This window comes from Leptonychotes weddellii, chromosome 11, assembly GCF_054177405.1.
Source record: "Leptonychotes weddellii isolate Sample4059 chromosome 11, ASM5417740v2, whole genome shotgun sequence".
Classification (NCBI taxonomy): domain Eukaryota; kingdom Metazoa; phylum Chordata; class Mammalia; order Carnivora; family Phocidae; genus Leptonychotes; species Leptonychotes weddellii.
In genome coordinates this window covers 1,410,370-1,425,758 of record NC_138379.1, presented here as the reverse complement: position 1 = coordinate 1,425,758, position 15,389 = coordinate 1,410,370, and the positions used below count along the sequence as shown (strand labels likewise).

Here is a 15,389-nt window from a genome sequence, read left to right as displayed (position 1 = left end):
GGGGGGGGGCGACAGCCCGCAGACCGTCAGGGGCGGGGGCCCGAGGCTCAGGCTCATTGTGCAAAGAGCATGGAGGGACTCAACCCCTCAGAAGAGGTGAGACCAGGGCCTGGTCTCTGCAGGTCATCTCACACCCGTTTTAAAACATGTGGAAACGGAATGTGCTGTGTGCGCGCTTCCGCTCAGGTCGCTGAGCCCACGAGGAGGGCGCTGACCTGCGCAGTCGGGGCACCCTCCACACCCACTCTCCCATCTGGAGCCAGGGGCAGAGACCCAGCAGCGTCAGCGGGAGCCCCCAGGAAGCCACCCCACCCCCGGACCCACCCAGGGCTGGTGGCGGCGAAGCGTGGGAGCAAGCCTGGGAGGCCCGGCCCCACCTACCTTGAACAAGTTGCTGATGACGGTGCTGCCCGAGGGACACAGGTTGTTCTTGAGGATGGAGGTGGTCAGCGCAGACAGAGTGCTGGAGCCACAGCAGTTGAGCTGCAGGGACCGAGGACCCTGCGGTCAGCCCTGGGCCCTTGTGCAGACATGGCCCGCGGGGAGTGGCCAGGGACACACATGTGCAGACATGGCCTGCGGGGAGTGGCCAGGGACACACATCCCGCGGGCTGGCCAGGGTGGGGGGCTGGGATGGTCTATTCAGGGGGAGAACTGGGCCCAGGGGCCCCTCTCCTCCCCTTTCTCCCACTGCGCCCTGGCCTAACGGGCTCATCTGGCTCCCCCTGGGGATCCACGGGTCCCTGAGAACGCCCCCAGGGGCGTCCCAGAGAGGGCTCCCTGGCCCGCCAGGTCTGCGGGACCCCTCCTGTTCCTGAGGTCTGTGCTGGGGCCAGACTCAACCCCAGCAGGGCCTGACCCAAGAGGACGACCCCCCGACCCCCCCAGCTCCCCAGGCCTCCTCCCAGCACCCCTCCTGCACCGTCTCATGGAAGGTCTTCACCACGGCCTTGGCATTGTTGGCATCGTCGTCCACCACAGCCTGCTGCAAAGCCTGGTCGTAGAACTGCTTCACGTCCTTGGCGATCTGGGGGAGGGGTGTGCGGGAGGGGTGAGGTCCCAGCCACCACAGGGGCCATCCCTGGGGGGGCAAGCGTTCCCCTGGCTCTCCCGAGAAGATGATGCTTCCAGGGTAGACCTGGATGCCTCCCCACCCCCACCTGAGGCTGGGAGACAGGTGGCCCTGCCTTCTACTCAGCCCCCAAGCCACCTCCTCCAGAAAGCCCTCTGTGCTTTTCTACCAGGCAGGCCCCCATGGGGAGCCCCAAAGAGCACCCCGCAATCCAAGGGTAGGCCCAACCCATTCCCCACAACCTGAGCAGCAGGCACTCCTCCCTCCAGGCCCAGCTGGGACGGCCCCACCACCGTGGTCCCAGGCTCACCTGGTCTTTGTTGACAAAGCCCCAGATGCCGGCAGCTACTTCACAGGCAAAGAGGATGACGAGGCAGGTGAAGAACTGGGAAGGCCGTGCAGGACCCAGAGGGGAGGGCAGAGACACGGGGGATGAGAGCAGGCGTGGGGCAGCTTAGGGCTGGCCGTGTGCAGACGCCAGGCACCCGAGTGACCGACAGGTGCGTGTGTGGCTGGTGGGGGCACCCATCCCCACATCCCAACCAGAGACGAGCCATGTGGAGGGGAAGACTTGGTCCCAGCAGTGACCTGCCGAGCTTCTCAGCATCCCCGCGGGCCGGGGCTCAGCGGGTGGGGGCTGCAGGCCGGCACAGCCCCAGGGGGTTTCGGGCCCCAAGTGACCCCCTTCCGCTCCCCACTTTTCCCTCTCCCGTGGGAAAGGGGTCATCATGACATGGGCGCCCACGCCTCAGTTACCCCACTGAGGTTGGCCGAGGGGCTGGGACATGCCCCCTATTGTTTCTGTGGCTTTTTATTAAAAACAGAGAAGAAAAGCCACCGTAGAACCATGAGTTAGGAACCAGATGTCACAGCAATCGACCAGGGCGCAATTTCTGAACCACACAGGGACCCTGGAGGGCTGACGTTCTGGAAAAGGTCCCTAGACCACCCCGCGAGCCCCCGCTCCAGGATCACACTGGCAAGGGGCGGGGGGGCCATCTGAGCTGGACATGGGGCGTCTGCAGCAGAACTCTGGGACCTGTCGGCTGAGCTCTCTGGGCCTCTGCAGCCCCCTCCCGCCCCCGCCCGGCCCCAGACCTTACCGTCCCCAGCAGGCACTGGGACTCCTGGATGGCCCCGTAGCAGCCCAGAAACCCCACGAACATCATCACGGCACCCACGGCGATGAGGATGTAGATGCCTTTGTGGGGGAGCAATGGACACCCTTAGTGCGCAACGTCCCCCCGAGGGCCCGCCACCCCGGACCCCTCCCCAGCGGTGTGCACACCCCCTGCCCTGGACTCGGGCCACCCTGCCCTCGAGCAGTGGCGAGGGCACTGCAGCCTGGCTGCCGGGTGAGCGCCTCTCCCGCGCCACCCCCCCCCCCCGGCCCACATCTCTCCTGCATGGGTCTGCACCCTGGGAGCCAGGCTGCCGAGGGCCGGGCCAGGACCGACTGGCACAGCAGAGTGCCCAGAGAGCTCAGCCGACAGGTCTTGATGCTGCATCCGTCCCGGGCTGAGGCCTGCGTACAGTCTGCGCCCTCTGGGACTAACCCCCTCCTGGGGCACAAGGCCGTGCCCACTGCTCAGGGGGTCAGACCCAGCAGCTCCGTGTGGCTCCTTGGGCTAGAGCAGTGGGCTCGAGCTGGCTTCCAAGGGCCTAGAGCCTGCCGGAGGAGGTGGCCTGGCAGCTGCGGTGGCCCGGCCCCGCCAAGGATGGCATATGGTGTGGGAGGGACAGTTCTAGGACAGCACAAGGGGGTGCCCACCAGGCTGGGCAGGGGTTCCCGGGAGGCAGGAAGGGCCAGCACAGGGTGGGGGGGTGCCTCTGGCCTGGCTGTGGTGCCGTTCTTGGTGCCCACGGCCCACCCAGACAGGTCTGGTTCCGACAAGCGCAGTCGGGGACCCACTGGGCCCTGCAGTGTTGCCCTGGATGCTGACGGAGCCCCGCTAACCTGCCCCCGCCCCCGCCAGCATTGGACAAAGAACCCTTGTCAGGGCCCACATCTGCTCCCCCGCCTCCCTGGCAGGCCCAGCCTGCCTCGGGACCAGCGGGAGGCTCCAGAAGGCCGGTCCTTGATGGGCAGGGACTCGGCAGCCCACGGGGGCCACCGCAGAAGCCCAGGTCCCGGGGCTGGCAGGCCCTGCCTCCACCCCACCCACCAAGTGGTCCAGTGGCTGGAGCTGTTTCCCCAAGGGCAGCCCCCCCCCCAGTGCCAGGAGAGGCAAGTGGGGGCCCCTGCAAGCCAGGGTCAGGCCCCACGGTGACAGCCCAATGTGGCACCTGTGAGGGGCAGGCCGGTGGGACAGTGCCTGCTTTGCCCCCTACAAGCTTCTCCTATGGGCCCACGTCCCCCCTGGAGCCCGGGCACAGCCTGCAGCCCGGCTCCTCCTGGCAAGGACCAGAGCAGAAGCACAGACCTTCATGTGCCGGGCCTGAAACTGAGCCTGTGACTGGGGTTCCCTCTAAAAGCTGGGCCAGCTGGAGGGGGCAGCAACAGCATGAGCTGCTCCGGCCATGAGGCAGGAGGGGGACCCCTCCCCAAACCACCTGCCCACACCCACGGCACCCAGGCCCTGCAGGGGGTGGCATGGAGAGCAGCCGCTCCCAGACAGGCTGTTGCAGGCCTGAACCCCTGGGGAAGGGGAGGGGGACACCTGGGAGGAGGTCTCGTGGGTCTGGAAGGTACTTCCCTGCCCTCGGACCTGTGAGCAAAGCTGACCACCCTGCTCCTGAGGGTGCCTGGCCCCTGGCAGACCCTGGGTGATGGTCCTCGTGGGCACCTTTGGAGCGGGCAGGTGGGTGGGGGGGGGCCCGCTCCTCCAGAGACTCAAACCTTTGAGGGGCCCCACAGCCCAGGGGGAGCCTAGGGATCTGGAGATGGGAGGCTCGGGACCCCCTCCAGGGACGGCTGACCCTGGGAAACCACAGCCGGAGCGGCAGGCTCCTGTCTCCGGGGAGGCGAGGGGCCACCCCGTTGGTGCTCCTGAGTCAGACCTCTCCACCTTGCAGCTCAGAGAGGATCATGGGCTGGGAAGGGACACACAGCCCGTTTGTGGCCCCAAGGGCCATGGGCCATCCCTGCTTCAGCAACCAAGCGTGTATCGCAAGCCTGTGCCCCACCCAGCCCCGAACAGCAGCTGGGAGGGACCCAGACCCCTTCTGGGCTGCACACAGGATACCAGGCCAGTGGGGTGGCCGCTGGTCCTAACATGGAGCCCCGAGCCCTAAAGGCCCACACACACTTCCTGTCCCGCTGCTAGGCCTGTGGAGACCCGAGGGGCCAGCCAGGCCGTTCCTTTAAAGGACAGAAACAAGGCTTCCAGAGCCCCACAAGGGCCAGGCCCTGCCTCCCACTGGCTGGGGACCAACCTAAGGGGGAGTGAGGCTCTGCAGGACAGGGTGGGGCAGGAGTGGCGGCTCGATCCCCTGAGGGGGCCACAGCTGGTGCCTGGGAGGCAGACAGGCAGCCTAATAAGGCAGCAAGGTGTGTGGGGGGGGTGCGGCCTGAGTCACACTGGCCCCTGCCTCACCCTGGGGCCCCAGTCTCCCTCCCCCTCAGCTCCAGCTGCCTCAGCTACCAGTCCTGCTGCCCAGGCAGGCATCCAGCCCCACCCCTTCCCAGCGAGCCTCCCCCGAAATACCCACCACGAGACACAGCTCCCCCGCCCCCACCCAGAGGCCTCCTGCCACGAGCCAGCCCCCGGAGGCCATCCGGTGGGGTCCCAACAGCCCACACACCCCGTGACGTTCCAGTGCTGCCTGGGAGCTGGGCTCCTGCCCCCCGCACCCCCAGCCAGCCAGGCAGGGGACCTCCTCCGCACCCCGGCCCGCAAGGCCCCCAGGCGGACCTGACTCCACCCACGCTCTGTCTCACCCTCTCGCCCAAAGAGCCCTTCCTGGCAGGCCTTGTCCCCCCCAGCAGCCCAGCACACAGCAAGCCTCGCTGACCTGGCCCATGCCCTGCCTCCTCCTGGAAGCCCTTCCTGACTTCCTATCCGCAGCAGTCATGATCAGACGCCTTGATGGGTCGTTCCTGCTGGCCCCCCAGCCCAGAGCCGACCAGGCCCTGGGCCCCCCCAGATGCACTCACCCACGTAGAAGGTGTTGGGCGCAGGCCTGTCTCCGAGCTCCAGATAGAGGAGATTGGTGGTCTGTGGGTCATGGCGCAGCCACAGGGCCACACCCAGGATCACGCCTCCGGCCAACTAGGAAAAGAATGGGTACAGGGTTACTTGCCCAGAGCACCGCAGTGGTGAGTGTGGGCTGAACCACACCGAACATCCAAGGAGGCAGGTGCTGGACCCGCGCCTCCACCTGCCCGCAGGCCCAGGCCGCCCCTCGCCAGGTGGCGCTCCCAGGCACCGCTGGGGTCTGGGCTGTCTGCCGGCTCCACATGCGGACCCGGTGCCTGACATGCCCCAGGAAGGAAGGCCTGGGTATCGGGGACCACATTCCCGACACTGGATGGGGCACGCTTATGTCAAAACAGCGTTCATTTTTTTATCTAAAGCTCAAATTTCACTGGATGCCCTGTATTTTTATTTGCTAAATCTGGCCACAGTCCACACCAGACCCAAGGACCCCAGGGACTGCTGGGCCCTCCTCCAAGGGGGTGGTTCCAGCAGTCCTCAGCTCATCTGGGAAGCCCGTGGAAGGGACTGCAAGTCTTTGCTACCAAGAGAAAGAGAGGGGTGGAGGTCTGATGCCGCCAGGGGCCTGGTGGGGCCGATGGAGGGAGCGACAGACAAGGGGAGGAGCGGAGGTTGGTGGCATCCAGGGAGCCACGGGGGCGAGGGGCCGGGCCATTTGCGGGATAAATCCTTGCTGCTGTCAGCCCTGGGAAGGGAAGCCACTGCGCTGCAGGAGGAAGGAAGCACGCTGTGCTCCCAGATAGGCCAGGGGAGGGGCTGCCTGAGCAGCCGGGGCAGGAAAGGGGGCTCTGCTCAGAGCCTGGCGGGAGGACGGGGCTTCCGGCTCAGGGAGGCCCTCCACAGACTCACCGTCCTGCGAGCACAGGGCCATTGAGGGGGGTGGGTGGTGCTGAAGGGGAGCCCGGACCACGCTGGGCCCGGCCTACACAGGAGCATCTCATCATCCCAGGCCAGTGGCTGTGCTGCCCTCCGGGCCCCAGCCTCCTATCCTCCGGGCCGTCCCAGCCCCGGATGCCCCACCGAGGTGGACTCTGCTCCCAGAGCTGCAAGCCTGGGCACGGGTCGGAGGGCCTCGCTGCTCGGCCGCTAGCTCCTGGCTTCCCCGTCCTACCGTCTGTGTGCTGGCAATGGAGCTCCCCCCACAGCAGCAGACACCGCCCCCCTGCCCCCCAACACAGGCCCAGAGCTCCACGTGCTACGCAGAGGAGAAACGCCCCTCGGACACCACCTGGCCAGACCGGCACCTGCCCCGAGGGCTGCCCCGCGGAAAGCCCCAGCCGCTCCCCGGGCCCTAGCACGCCCGCCTACCAGTATGGCTGGCGGGGCTCACACCCCCGAGGCCGGGTTGCCCGCACCCCCCTCGGAGCACCTGCCTGCCCCCTCCACGAGCCTGGGGTTTCCGCTTCTCAGCCCACCTCTCCCAGGGTTCCAGGTCTGGTTGGGGAGGACAGGCCAAGGCTCGGAGGCTCTGCCCTGACCTCCAGCAAGTGTGGGGAGGACCATCAAGGGCCTACTGTGCGCCAGCTCCGGCCAGGGTCCCCTCCCAGGGCCCTCGGCCACGGCGTAGCCCTCAGAGGGCAGGGCCCCGGGCTCTCAGCATCCTGCGCCTCTCGGTGGCACCTGTCAGCAGCGGGAGAAGGCCAGGGGCCCCACGGGACGGCGGGGGCAGGGCGGGCGCCCCAGAGGCCTCGAGGTGGCTGCCATCTGCAGCTCAGAGGGAGGCGGTGTCTCAGAGGGAGGCGGTGTCGAGGCTGAGGGTTGCCGTGGTAACTCTGGCTTGAAACCGTCACTTGTTCTTTTGAAACTGTGGTCCAGAGCCGCCTTTGTGAGATGTCCCGGGGCGGAGGGGGAGGGGCAGGGAAGCCCCTGTCCCGGGCCTCCCTCTGTAGCCCTCCGTAGTGCCAGCGCCCTGGCCACAAGCCCCGATCGGCCTCCCTGTCCTCAGCAGCGGCCCGGCTGCAACCTCTCCCATTTTCCTCACGCAGCCCCTTCACCCCAGCAGCTGGGGAGACGAGCGTGTCTTGGGGTGCACGGTCCTAACAGAAGTACAGTGGGGGCAGTGCTCATCCCACCCCGTGGTCACCACCTCTGCTGCCTCGGACTCCGGGGCAGGCGGGGCGGCCTCAGACTCCCCCGCAGCCCCCAGGCCCTCACTCCTGAGGGTAAACGGAAGCTCGTCCTGCCTCCAGGGCCGCCGAGGGCCCGGTGCCTACATGGCCCCTGCTTGCCAGGGCTCCGGTCACTCCAGGCCCTGCACAGACCCCCGGGGTGGGGCCGGGTGGACACAGTGGTGGTATGGACCATCCCGTTCCCAGACGAGGAAACCCGCACGGCAGGGGGCAGATCGCCAACCAGGGTGGGACAAAGGCAGCACCCTGACCCAGGGGGGTGGAAAGCCCTCCGCAGAGAAGGGAGGGCTCCTGCCCCGCCATTCACGTGCTGGCGGGGGCGTGTAAGGAACCAGGACTCAGTGCGCTTCCACGCGGCCACGCCTGCCACCCGTGTCCGCCCAAGGACACGAACGTGCGCCGTCCACACCACAACATGGGCCCTGGTGTTCCCAGCCCCAAACCGGGCCCAACCCACTTGTCCTTGGACTGGCGCACAGATGGGACGGACGAGCACACCGTGGGGAAATGCACCACTCGGCTGAGCGCCGTGCTGAATGACAGCCACCAGACCCAAAAGAAAAAAGTTCCCTTTCTACAGAAGTGTCAGAAATGCAAATCAGGTGCAGTGACAGAACACAGGCCATGGGCCGCCCGGGGACGGCGGAGGGATCACGAGGCTCCCGGACGCTTTTGGGGCTGCTGGACGTGTCCACGATCATGATGCGGTGACCGTCCCACGGGGCTCTATGTCAAGGTTGTACGTCTGAAACACGTGTTGTGTACTCTACGCCCGATAAGGCTGTTTTTAAACCCCCAACTCCACTCGGTCCCTGACCGCTGAACTTCGAAGCAAGGCTTTTAGGGGTAAATGTTTCATCTGGGCCCCAAAGGATCCAGGCTGCTGTCCTGGTGCCAGCCGGCGCCCGCAGCGAGGAGCCACACACGCTGGGCTCGCCAGGCTTCCGAGGGCCCACAGCAAGCATCTGGAAACATCATGCTGAAGTCTCGTCCACAGAACTGAGGTTTTAGGGTCAAAGAGGGGACTGGAGAACTGTGGAGCCCAGACGTGCATTACACAACGGAGCCCGGAGTTCAGGGAGAGCAGGGGTCACGGTAGAGGGTGGGGCCCGGAGCATGGCAGCCAAGGGTGCCCCGCTGCACCTCGGGGTCACCTCCACATTCTCACTGGAAGATGAGGATGTCAGGTTGTCCAAGCTAACGTCCCAGTGTTGGGGGTGCCCCCGCCCCATGGAGCCCTCCGCGCAGGGTCACAGGACCCTCTCGCCCGCCAGAAGCACGGCTCCCACCCACTCCTGGCCCGGAGGCCGTGCCCCCCCGAGAGGCCCCACGGCCGGTGGCGCTGGGGAGTGTGCCAGCCAGCTGGGCCACAGGGGAAGGCCCCACAGTGGGCGCAGCGTGGCCAGTTCGGGACCCTGTGAGAGATTCTGTTTCTGTTTCGTTCTCCTTCCTTTCTGAGAATTAATAACTAACGGCGTCAGCTGAAGCAGGAGGGGGCTGCCAAGCATGCTGGGCTCCTGCCCGGCCCGCCTGCCGTTTCCAAGAAGCGGCTGAAAGGGAGCAGGAGGGAGTGGGTGCTGCCCGGGTAGGCCTGGGGCTGCCGTGCCCTCGGAACCCGCACCCCGAGTGCCCCAGCCCCACCCACGCGGGCCCCAGGGCTGCTCGCGTCACTCACACCCTCCCAGCAGCTCTGGCCGCCCCCGAGGGCAGGGGGCAGTGTGTGTGGGGTGTGGGGGAGCTCCACTGCAGGGGAGCGGGTTGGGGGCACCCGGCTCCACTCCAGCTCTGCTCCCCAACCCCCCACCTCCAGGGAAAATGCGCCAGGAAGCAGCCACTTGGCTGGGCAGCTGGGGGTCCTGGAGGCCTGGAGACCCCTCCAACCAAGTAGGGTAGTGAAGGCTAAAGGCAGGAAGTGAGGCCGGAAATGCCCTCAGGGACACGGGGCTAAGTCAGAGGGAAGAGGCACAGCAGAGATGCTTTTAGGATGGGCTGTGGCTGGTCAGGGGAGCAAGAGGAAGGTCCTGGCGCCACCCCTCGAGCTGGGTAGGGGTCTCGGGTTCCTGCAGACTGACCCTCGCTCTCCACCCACCATGAGGGGACAGGCCCAACGCGGGCCTTCCCGGGGGCTGGGCAGCTGCCCCCACAGTCCTGTCGTGGCCTCTGGGAGCAGCTCAACACAGCAGGTGTGGAGGGAGGAGCAGGGACCCGCACCTCGGCCAGGAAGCAGAGCCTCGCTGGAGGCCCCTGGACCTCAGGAAGCCACCTGGCCCTGCATCTAACAGTAGGAAGCAAGGGGGTCATGACCCAGGCCCCCCTGGGGCCACCAGCTAGGGGCTGCGGGAGCCACTTCCCCCTAAGAGGTGAGTGCAGGCCCCCGCCACACCCCGCTACTCTAGGGGCACAAGAGGAAACCCAACCCCACCACCCAATCCCTGGGTAGAAAAGCCAGGAAGTGTCCTGTTCCCCTGCCCCAAACCAACCCCACTGTGGGGGAGCCCCTCGGCCCCCTCGGCCCCTGCAGGGAGGGCCTGTGGACACAGACGTCCCAGGGACCTGCCAGAGAAGGGCACAGAACAGGCCGCATGCGTCAGACAAGGAGGATCCAGGTGGGCTGGGCACCGACTGGGGAGGGAGATGGGAGGCGGGTGGGCTCAGGCAGAGGACAAGAGAGCAGGTGGAGGGCTCCCAGGGCAGGTCAGGATGGCCTTGTCCCTGTCCCAGGGGAGCCCCAGCCCTGGAGCCACACCAGGCTATGAAGCAGTAGAAGGACCGCCTCACATGGTCACTTGGGGACCTCAGCCTCCTACTGCCCCAGCTGGAGGCCAAGGGGACAGCTCCAGCCCAGGGCCTGGCTGGCCCAGGGGAGTGCTACCTCGTGGGAGCTGGAGGTCTTACCACCTCAAGACAAAGTGAAAGGCCGTCTGTCCAAAGGGTGGGGGGCCGAGCCCCCGGGTTAGGGAGCAGTGTGGGCCCTTCAGCCAAGCAGAGCCACAGCCGTGCAAGAGGGTGAGCTCCCCGTGAGCTCGTGGTGGGACCACGGTTGGTGGTTCCCAAACCCACTGCCTCTTGGAAGCCCCCACCCCAACCCCCAAGACCAAGGGCATTGAGCTCCTGGGCTCAGGCCTCCCAGCCCCAGGACTGGAGACCCAGGGAGGTGGGCAGTCCTCACTGCTGTCACCCCAGCCGCACCCCGGCACCTCACAGGCCTGGGTGTCAGCCTGAGCGTCGGGAGCCGGCTGTCAGTGGTGACAGAACCAACCTCAGCACCCATCCAAAGACAACGGCGCAGGTAAGACAGGTTACAGGGAGCTGTTCGACGTCCCCCCAGGGAGAGTTATGACCCAGGCCAACCTGGCCAATCCGGGCGTGGGTCACCCAGCCACCGACTCTGCAGGGCGGGCGGCCCTGGCTTCCTGTCTTTCACCTTCTTGACAATGACCATGGTACCCAGTCACTGTAGACAGGCGGGGCAGCAGTAACTTTCCCAAGTTAGAGGACAAGGACAAGGGGGCATGAACCCCCAGGCCTTGGCTGTGCTGCCGGCCCCTGGGTCCCCCGGCCTCTGTGGCTCCCAGCCCCCCCCTGCCGGGAGCACCCTCACCACCGACTGGAGGAACTTATGGGCCCAACCCCACGTCCTAAGCCCCTCACTCTGGCCAGCCCTCAGCTCATGCCCAGGGAGGGTGGGCGCCCCGTCCCCGGCAGCTAGCTTAGCAAGGGAAATCCTCAGCCAGCACATTGGCCATGGCCCCCTGCCTGCCCTAACCCTAACCCCTAGCACCCGGGGGTCCACCTGGAAGCCCCCAGTGGTCTTGTGTGAATTAGCACCTGCCCTGCCATCAGGAGGGGCTTAGGCCAGGCCCCAGGGTAGAAACTATGTGTGCTTTGGGGGCAGGGGGGCACTGAGAAGTCTAGAGGTCTGGAAGCATGCTGGGTCAAACCACATTCCACAGGATAGATGGAAAACAACTCGGGAGAAGGGTCCCGAGGGCCAATTCCAGACGAGCCTGGTTCTAGGTCAAGGACAAGGCGTGCTGGCCACGGGGCAGCTCCAGGGCTGAAAACCACCCAGCCCTGGCTGCGTGCCCTGGCCTGGGTCCTGGGGTGCCAGGGCCAGAGGGAGAACCCCTGTGCCTCTCCCCCATCCCCACCCTGAAACACGGGGCCAGTGCAAAGGTGATCATCAGCTCCTCCCACGGGTGCCTGGACTTTGCCGTATTGATTTGATTTGGGTTCTTGCCCTCGGGTTTCAGGCGCTGAAATGAAGCCACGGGGCAGATGATTTGGGAGGGGTGGCTTTTTGGGTCCATCTCCCTGTCCAGACTTCACAGCAGTATGAGATAGGGATTGGGGATGAGCTCTAGTTCTGGAGGCAGACCTGAGCTGGAGGCGGGGGTGGGGGGCACTGTGTCAGCCTTGCAGCGGCACCCGCCAGGGTCCCAGGCCTCTTGGTGCCTGGACATCCTCATGGGGGGCGGGGGGGCTATTTCGTTTCAGGGACAGAGCACAGACTTCCTCTTCTTGTCCCAGCCCAATAGCCGTTTCCCCCAAAGCTCTGCCAGTCAGTCCGTCCACTCGCCCCCCTCCCCCCAAAACCGGCACAGGAAATCCCCACCCCCACCCAGAGCCTGCCAGGGTCACACATCCCCTGTCCCGGAAGGAAGGCGACAGAACCGCTAAGTGACAGACAGTCATGTGCTGTCTGGAAGCGAGAATTAAATGCCAGTTAGCGAGGCTTCTAATCAGCCCTGTTCCCAGCCTAGTCTGGCTGCCCTACCTCTGGAAGGCGGCCACTGAAGGCATCAGGCTGGAGGAGTGGCCAGGCCCAGGCATGGGACGCTGCGCTCTCCCTGGCTGGCCTCCAAGGACAGGTCTGTGGTCGTACCCACTTCACAGATGAGGAGAGCGAGCGGGGCTCACGCGTGCCAGATGCCTGCCCCATGTCACAGGGAGCGGAGCCTCTGCTCTTCCTGAAATGCCCAGCAGCCTGAGAACCAGCAGCCTCTGCCAGGAAGCGCCGGGTCCAACCCCAACAGGGAGGATTTCCACGCTGCCAGGCAGGGTGTCTGCACTGTCTCCCAGGCTTGGCCCGGGCTTCTGCTCGTGCTCCTACTCCTGTCCCCGCCAGGCCATGGAACCCCAAAGCAAGTGGTTGTCAGGCATACTGAGTGCACGCCGCCTGGGGCCCCGAAGTCCCGGCTCGTGGAGGAGAGAGACGCGCCTGTGAGCGTGCGGGGTGAGCGGGCTCCTTCCCGGAGAAGCCAGCCTGGCCGCCTCTGAGGCCTGCTCCCAGGTGGGAGCGTTTTCACTCTCTACGATTCAACTTTTAAAAGTGGCCCAATGCAGACACCCATTGTCCAAGTCTTCTCCCGGCTCCCCCTCAGCACCCACTCCTGCACTGTGGCCAGGGTGCCCGGCGAGCGACAGTCAGGCCAGGCACCCGGGGCCCTCCCTCACCCAACGCCTTCTGGGGCACCCGAAGCCCCTTCCCCAGGGCACTGCCCACACCGGCCAAGGAGAGCAGTCTTCCTGCTGGCCATCTGGGCCCTACAACCGTTTCCTGAGCTGGCCCCTAAGGATGGTAGCTAATCTGCCAAGCCGGGGGACGGGATGTGGAGGACGTCCACCTTACGGAGCAGGAAGCCAAGGCCCAGGACCTGGACCCAAGCAGTGGGGTGAGCGCTCCACCGTCTGGAACCAACCCCACGGCACCACGCTGTCAGCCAGGTGAGGCGGGACGCCGGGGCAGAGAGGGGCCCTGCCAGAGTGGTGGCCCCCAGCCCGAACCCTGCTTAGCTCTGCATGCGCCCCACTACAGGGATGGGTGGGGCCACGGTGACTGGACTGTGGGATACAGTTCTTAATGCTCAGCTGGTTGGCTCAGGAGGGGAGAGGCCTGGAAACATTTCCTTAAGCCTGAATAAAGAGCAGCCCCTGGGGATGTGTCAGGCCTCCACCCCAGCTGCCTGGGGAACTACCAGGCTCGCCCAAGCAGAGCTGGGCGGTGAGCAGGGGCTGCCCTGGAGACCTCCCAGGCTGGGCAGTGGGGAGGGACTTACCCAGCACTGACACTCAGCCCAAGGACAGGAATCTGCTCCGGGAGACATCCTCTACCTCCGTCTATCCTCCATCTCCTGGTCAGGGTCCTCACCCCACATCCAGGCTCTGCTTGTAGGGGATGGGCTCAGAGGCCAGCAGAGGGGCATCTGGGTGTCCCCCTGGCCCCCTACAAGCCCGGGCCACAGCAGGCAAACTTACTAAATCAACACTAAACACCACCCCTTCGGCAAAGGCCCCAGGGGCGGTTCAGGTCAGTCCTGGCCCTTCCTGACAGTCCCACTGCTCCCCACTCCCCAGGCAGAGGCCAGTAGCCACAGCGCCCCCCCAACCTGTGCCTTCCCACCCAGGTGGGGTGTGACACCTCCACTCCATCCCCAGCTAGAGCTCAGTCCAGTCTCTGTCCTCCCCACCCCAAACACCTCACTGCCCCGAGATCCGCACTGAGATCCTCCACACTGGGACCCTCGGCTGTGCAGATGGGAAACAGACTTGCTCAGGGGACCGTTTTGAAAGTTTACCCTCCCGCGTCTACTTGAGAACTACGCTGTCTGCCAGATGTTGTCACGGTCCTTGTTGAGAAGGGGTGAGCAGCCTGGGGTGGCAGAGGGGTCCAGGAGGGTTCCCAGGCACTGCCCAGAGGACTGGCCAAGGGGAAGCAGGGCAGGGCCAAGAGAGGGGTTCCTGCACCCACCCGGGGCCCCTCCCCAACTCCAACACAGGCAGGAAACGGAAACAAAGCCGAAGCACCAGGTCACTGGCCAGCAGTTACCACCCAGGCCAGGAAAACGCAACTTGCAGGCCAGCAGCTTGGAGCCCCTGAGACCCTCCTGCACCCCAAGATGACCATCCTGTGGGTACCTGTTTCCGAGGTGGATGTCCAAGCCCACACCTAAGCCCAGACCTGGCCATCCACTGGGACCCAGGCCCCGGAGGAGCCCAGAGACGCTCAAGTCCTCAGGGCCCCTTGCCCTGGCCAGCTCAGAACGGCCGCCCCAGCCCCACTCCCGTCAAGGCCTCCACAGCCTCCTGGGAGAGCGGGGACTGCAATCTCGGACTGGCTGAGGAGTGGAGGGGGGCCGGCCCCACAAAGCGCGGCCACCGCGGTGCGGGCGCCCAGCACGCGGGCCACGAGGGGCTGAGGCGCTTCCTGTGCGGGTGCCGCCCCGGCCCGGCCCCTCACCGCCATCCCCCGGCCGCGGCCGGCACACTGGGGCAAGCGGGGCTGGGCCAAGTGCGGAGCGGACGGTTCCCAAGACTCAGGCCCAGTCCGCGCCCCCCCACCCCTCCCCGGCCAACCCCCGCCGCGGCCGCCCATCCAGGGGCGGTGGCCCAGATGAGCTCATGGGGGGCGGGGCGCCGGGAGCCCCGCCCCCGAGCCCCCTCGGTCCCCGCGAAGCAGGGTGGTCCCTGACACCGCGGCCCGGCCCGCCGCTCCGAGCCCGCACCCGCCGCGCCGACCGCCATCACCCGGCGGGCACAGACCCGAGGCCCCCCAACGCCCCGACCCGGCCGCGGGGCCCTGGGCCCGGCCGCGCAGAAGCCCCGAGACCCGGCTCGCGGCAAACCCCCCCGGACGACCCCCACCTGCCCGTCTGCCTGCCCAGGACCCCCATCCGCGCCCGGCGCCCACAGGTGGCCCCGCACCTCGGCGGCCTGGCTGCGCCCCCTCTACCGGGCCTAGCGGGACGCGCGGCCTGCCGGGCTCGGGGTGCCCCTGTCCCCCGCCCTCCTCCAGCCCGGGCTCACCCAGAAGACGAAATTGAAGACGAAGAGCAGGTACTTGATGCACTTGGTGCAGCCCTCCACCCCCATGGCGGCGCGGGCGGCGAGCGGCCTGCGGGGTGCGGGCCGGTCCTGGGCGCGAGGCGCGGGGCCTGGCGGGCGGCGGGGCCGGGGCGCGGGCCCGGGGCGCGGGGCGCGGGGCGCGGGGGCTCGGGGGCGCGGGGCGCGGGAGGCCGGGCCGGGTCGCTC

The 15,389-nt window shown here is 66.8% G+C and overlaps 1 protein-coding gene across 2 annotated transcripts; it reads right to left on the bottom strand.

The window, feature by feature from the left end:
- Positions 1-267: 267 nt before the first annotated feature.
- CD81 (CD81 molecule) lies at positions 268-15,325 on the bottom strand. Of its 2 annotated transcripts, none has more exons than XM_081797593.1 (6): positions 15,165-15,325; positions 5,169-5,283; positions 2,176-2,273; positions 1,383-1,457; positions 923-1,027; positions 268-483 (listed from the first exon to the last, which is right to left on the bottom strand). In XM_081797593.1, exons 1-6 carry the CDS (start codon positions 15,228-15,230, stop codon positions 283-285), a joined length of 660 nt encoding a protein of 219 aa, XP_081653719.1. In that variant the 5' UTR covers positions 15,231-15,325; the 3' UTR covers positions 268-282. The 2 variants fall into 2 exon arrangements, with proteins under 2 accessions (XP_081653719.1, XP_081653720.1); XM_081797594.1 differs by lacking the exon at positions 15,165-15,325 and adding an exon at positions 14,277-14,420.
- Between the last annotated feature and the right edge of the window lie 64 nt (positions 15,326-15,389).

Bases quoted from the DNA above. Each gene is read 5' to 3' on its own strand.
- CD81 (XM_081797593.1), bottom strand. From the start codon at position 15,230: ATGGGGGTGGAGGGCTGCACCAAGTGCATCAAGTACCTGCTCTTCGTC. The intron at 2,274-5,168 runs GTGAGTGCATCT...TCCCCCACAAAG, and splicing joins GCCCAACACCTTCTACGTGG to GCATCTACATCCTCATCGCC. The intron at 484-922 runs GTGCAGGAGGGG...CGGTCCCTGCAG, and splicing joins TGAAGACCTTCCATGAGACG to CTCAACTGCTGTGGCTCCAG.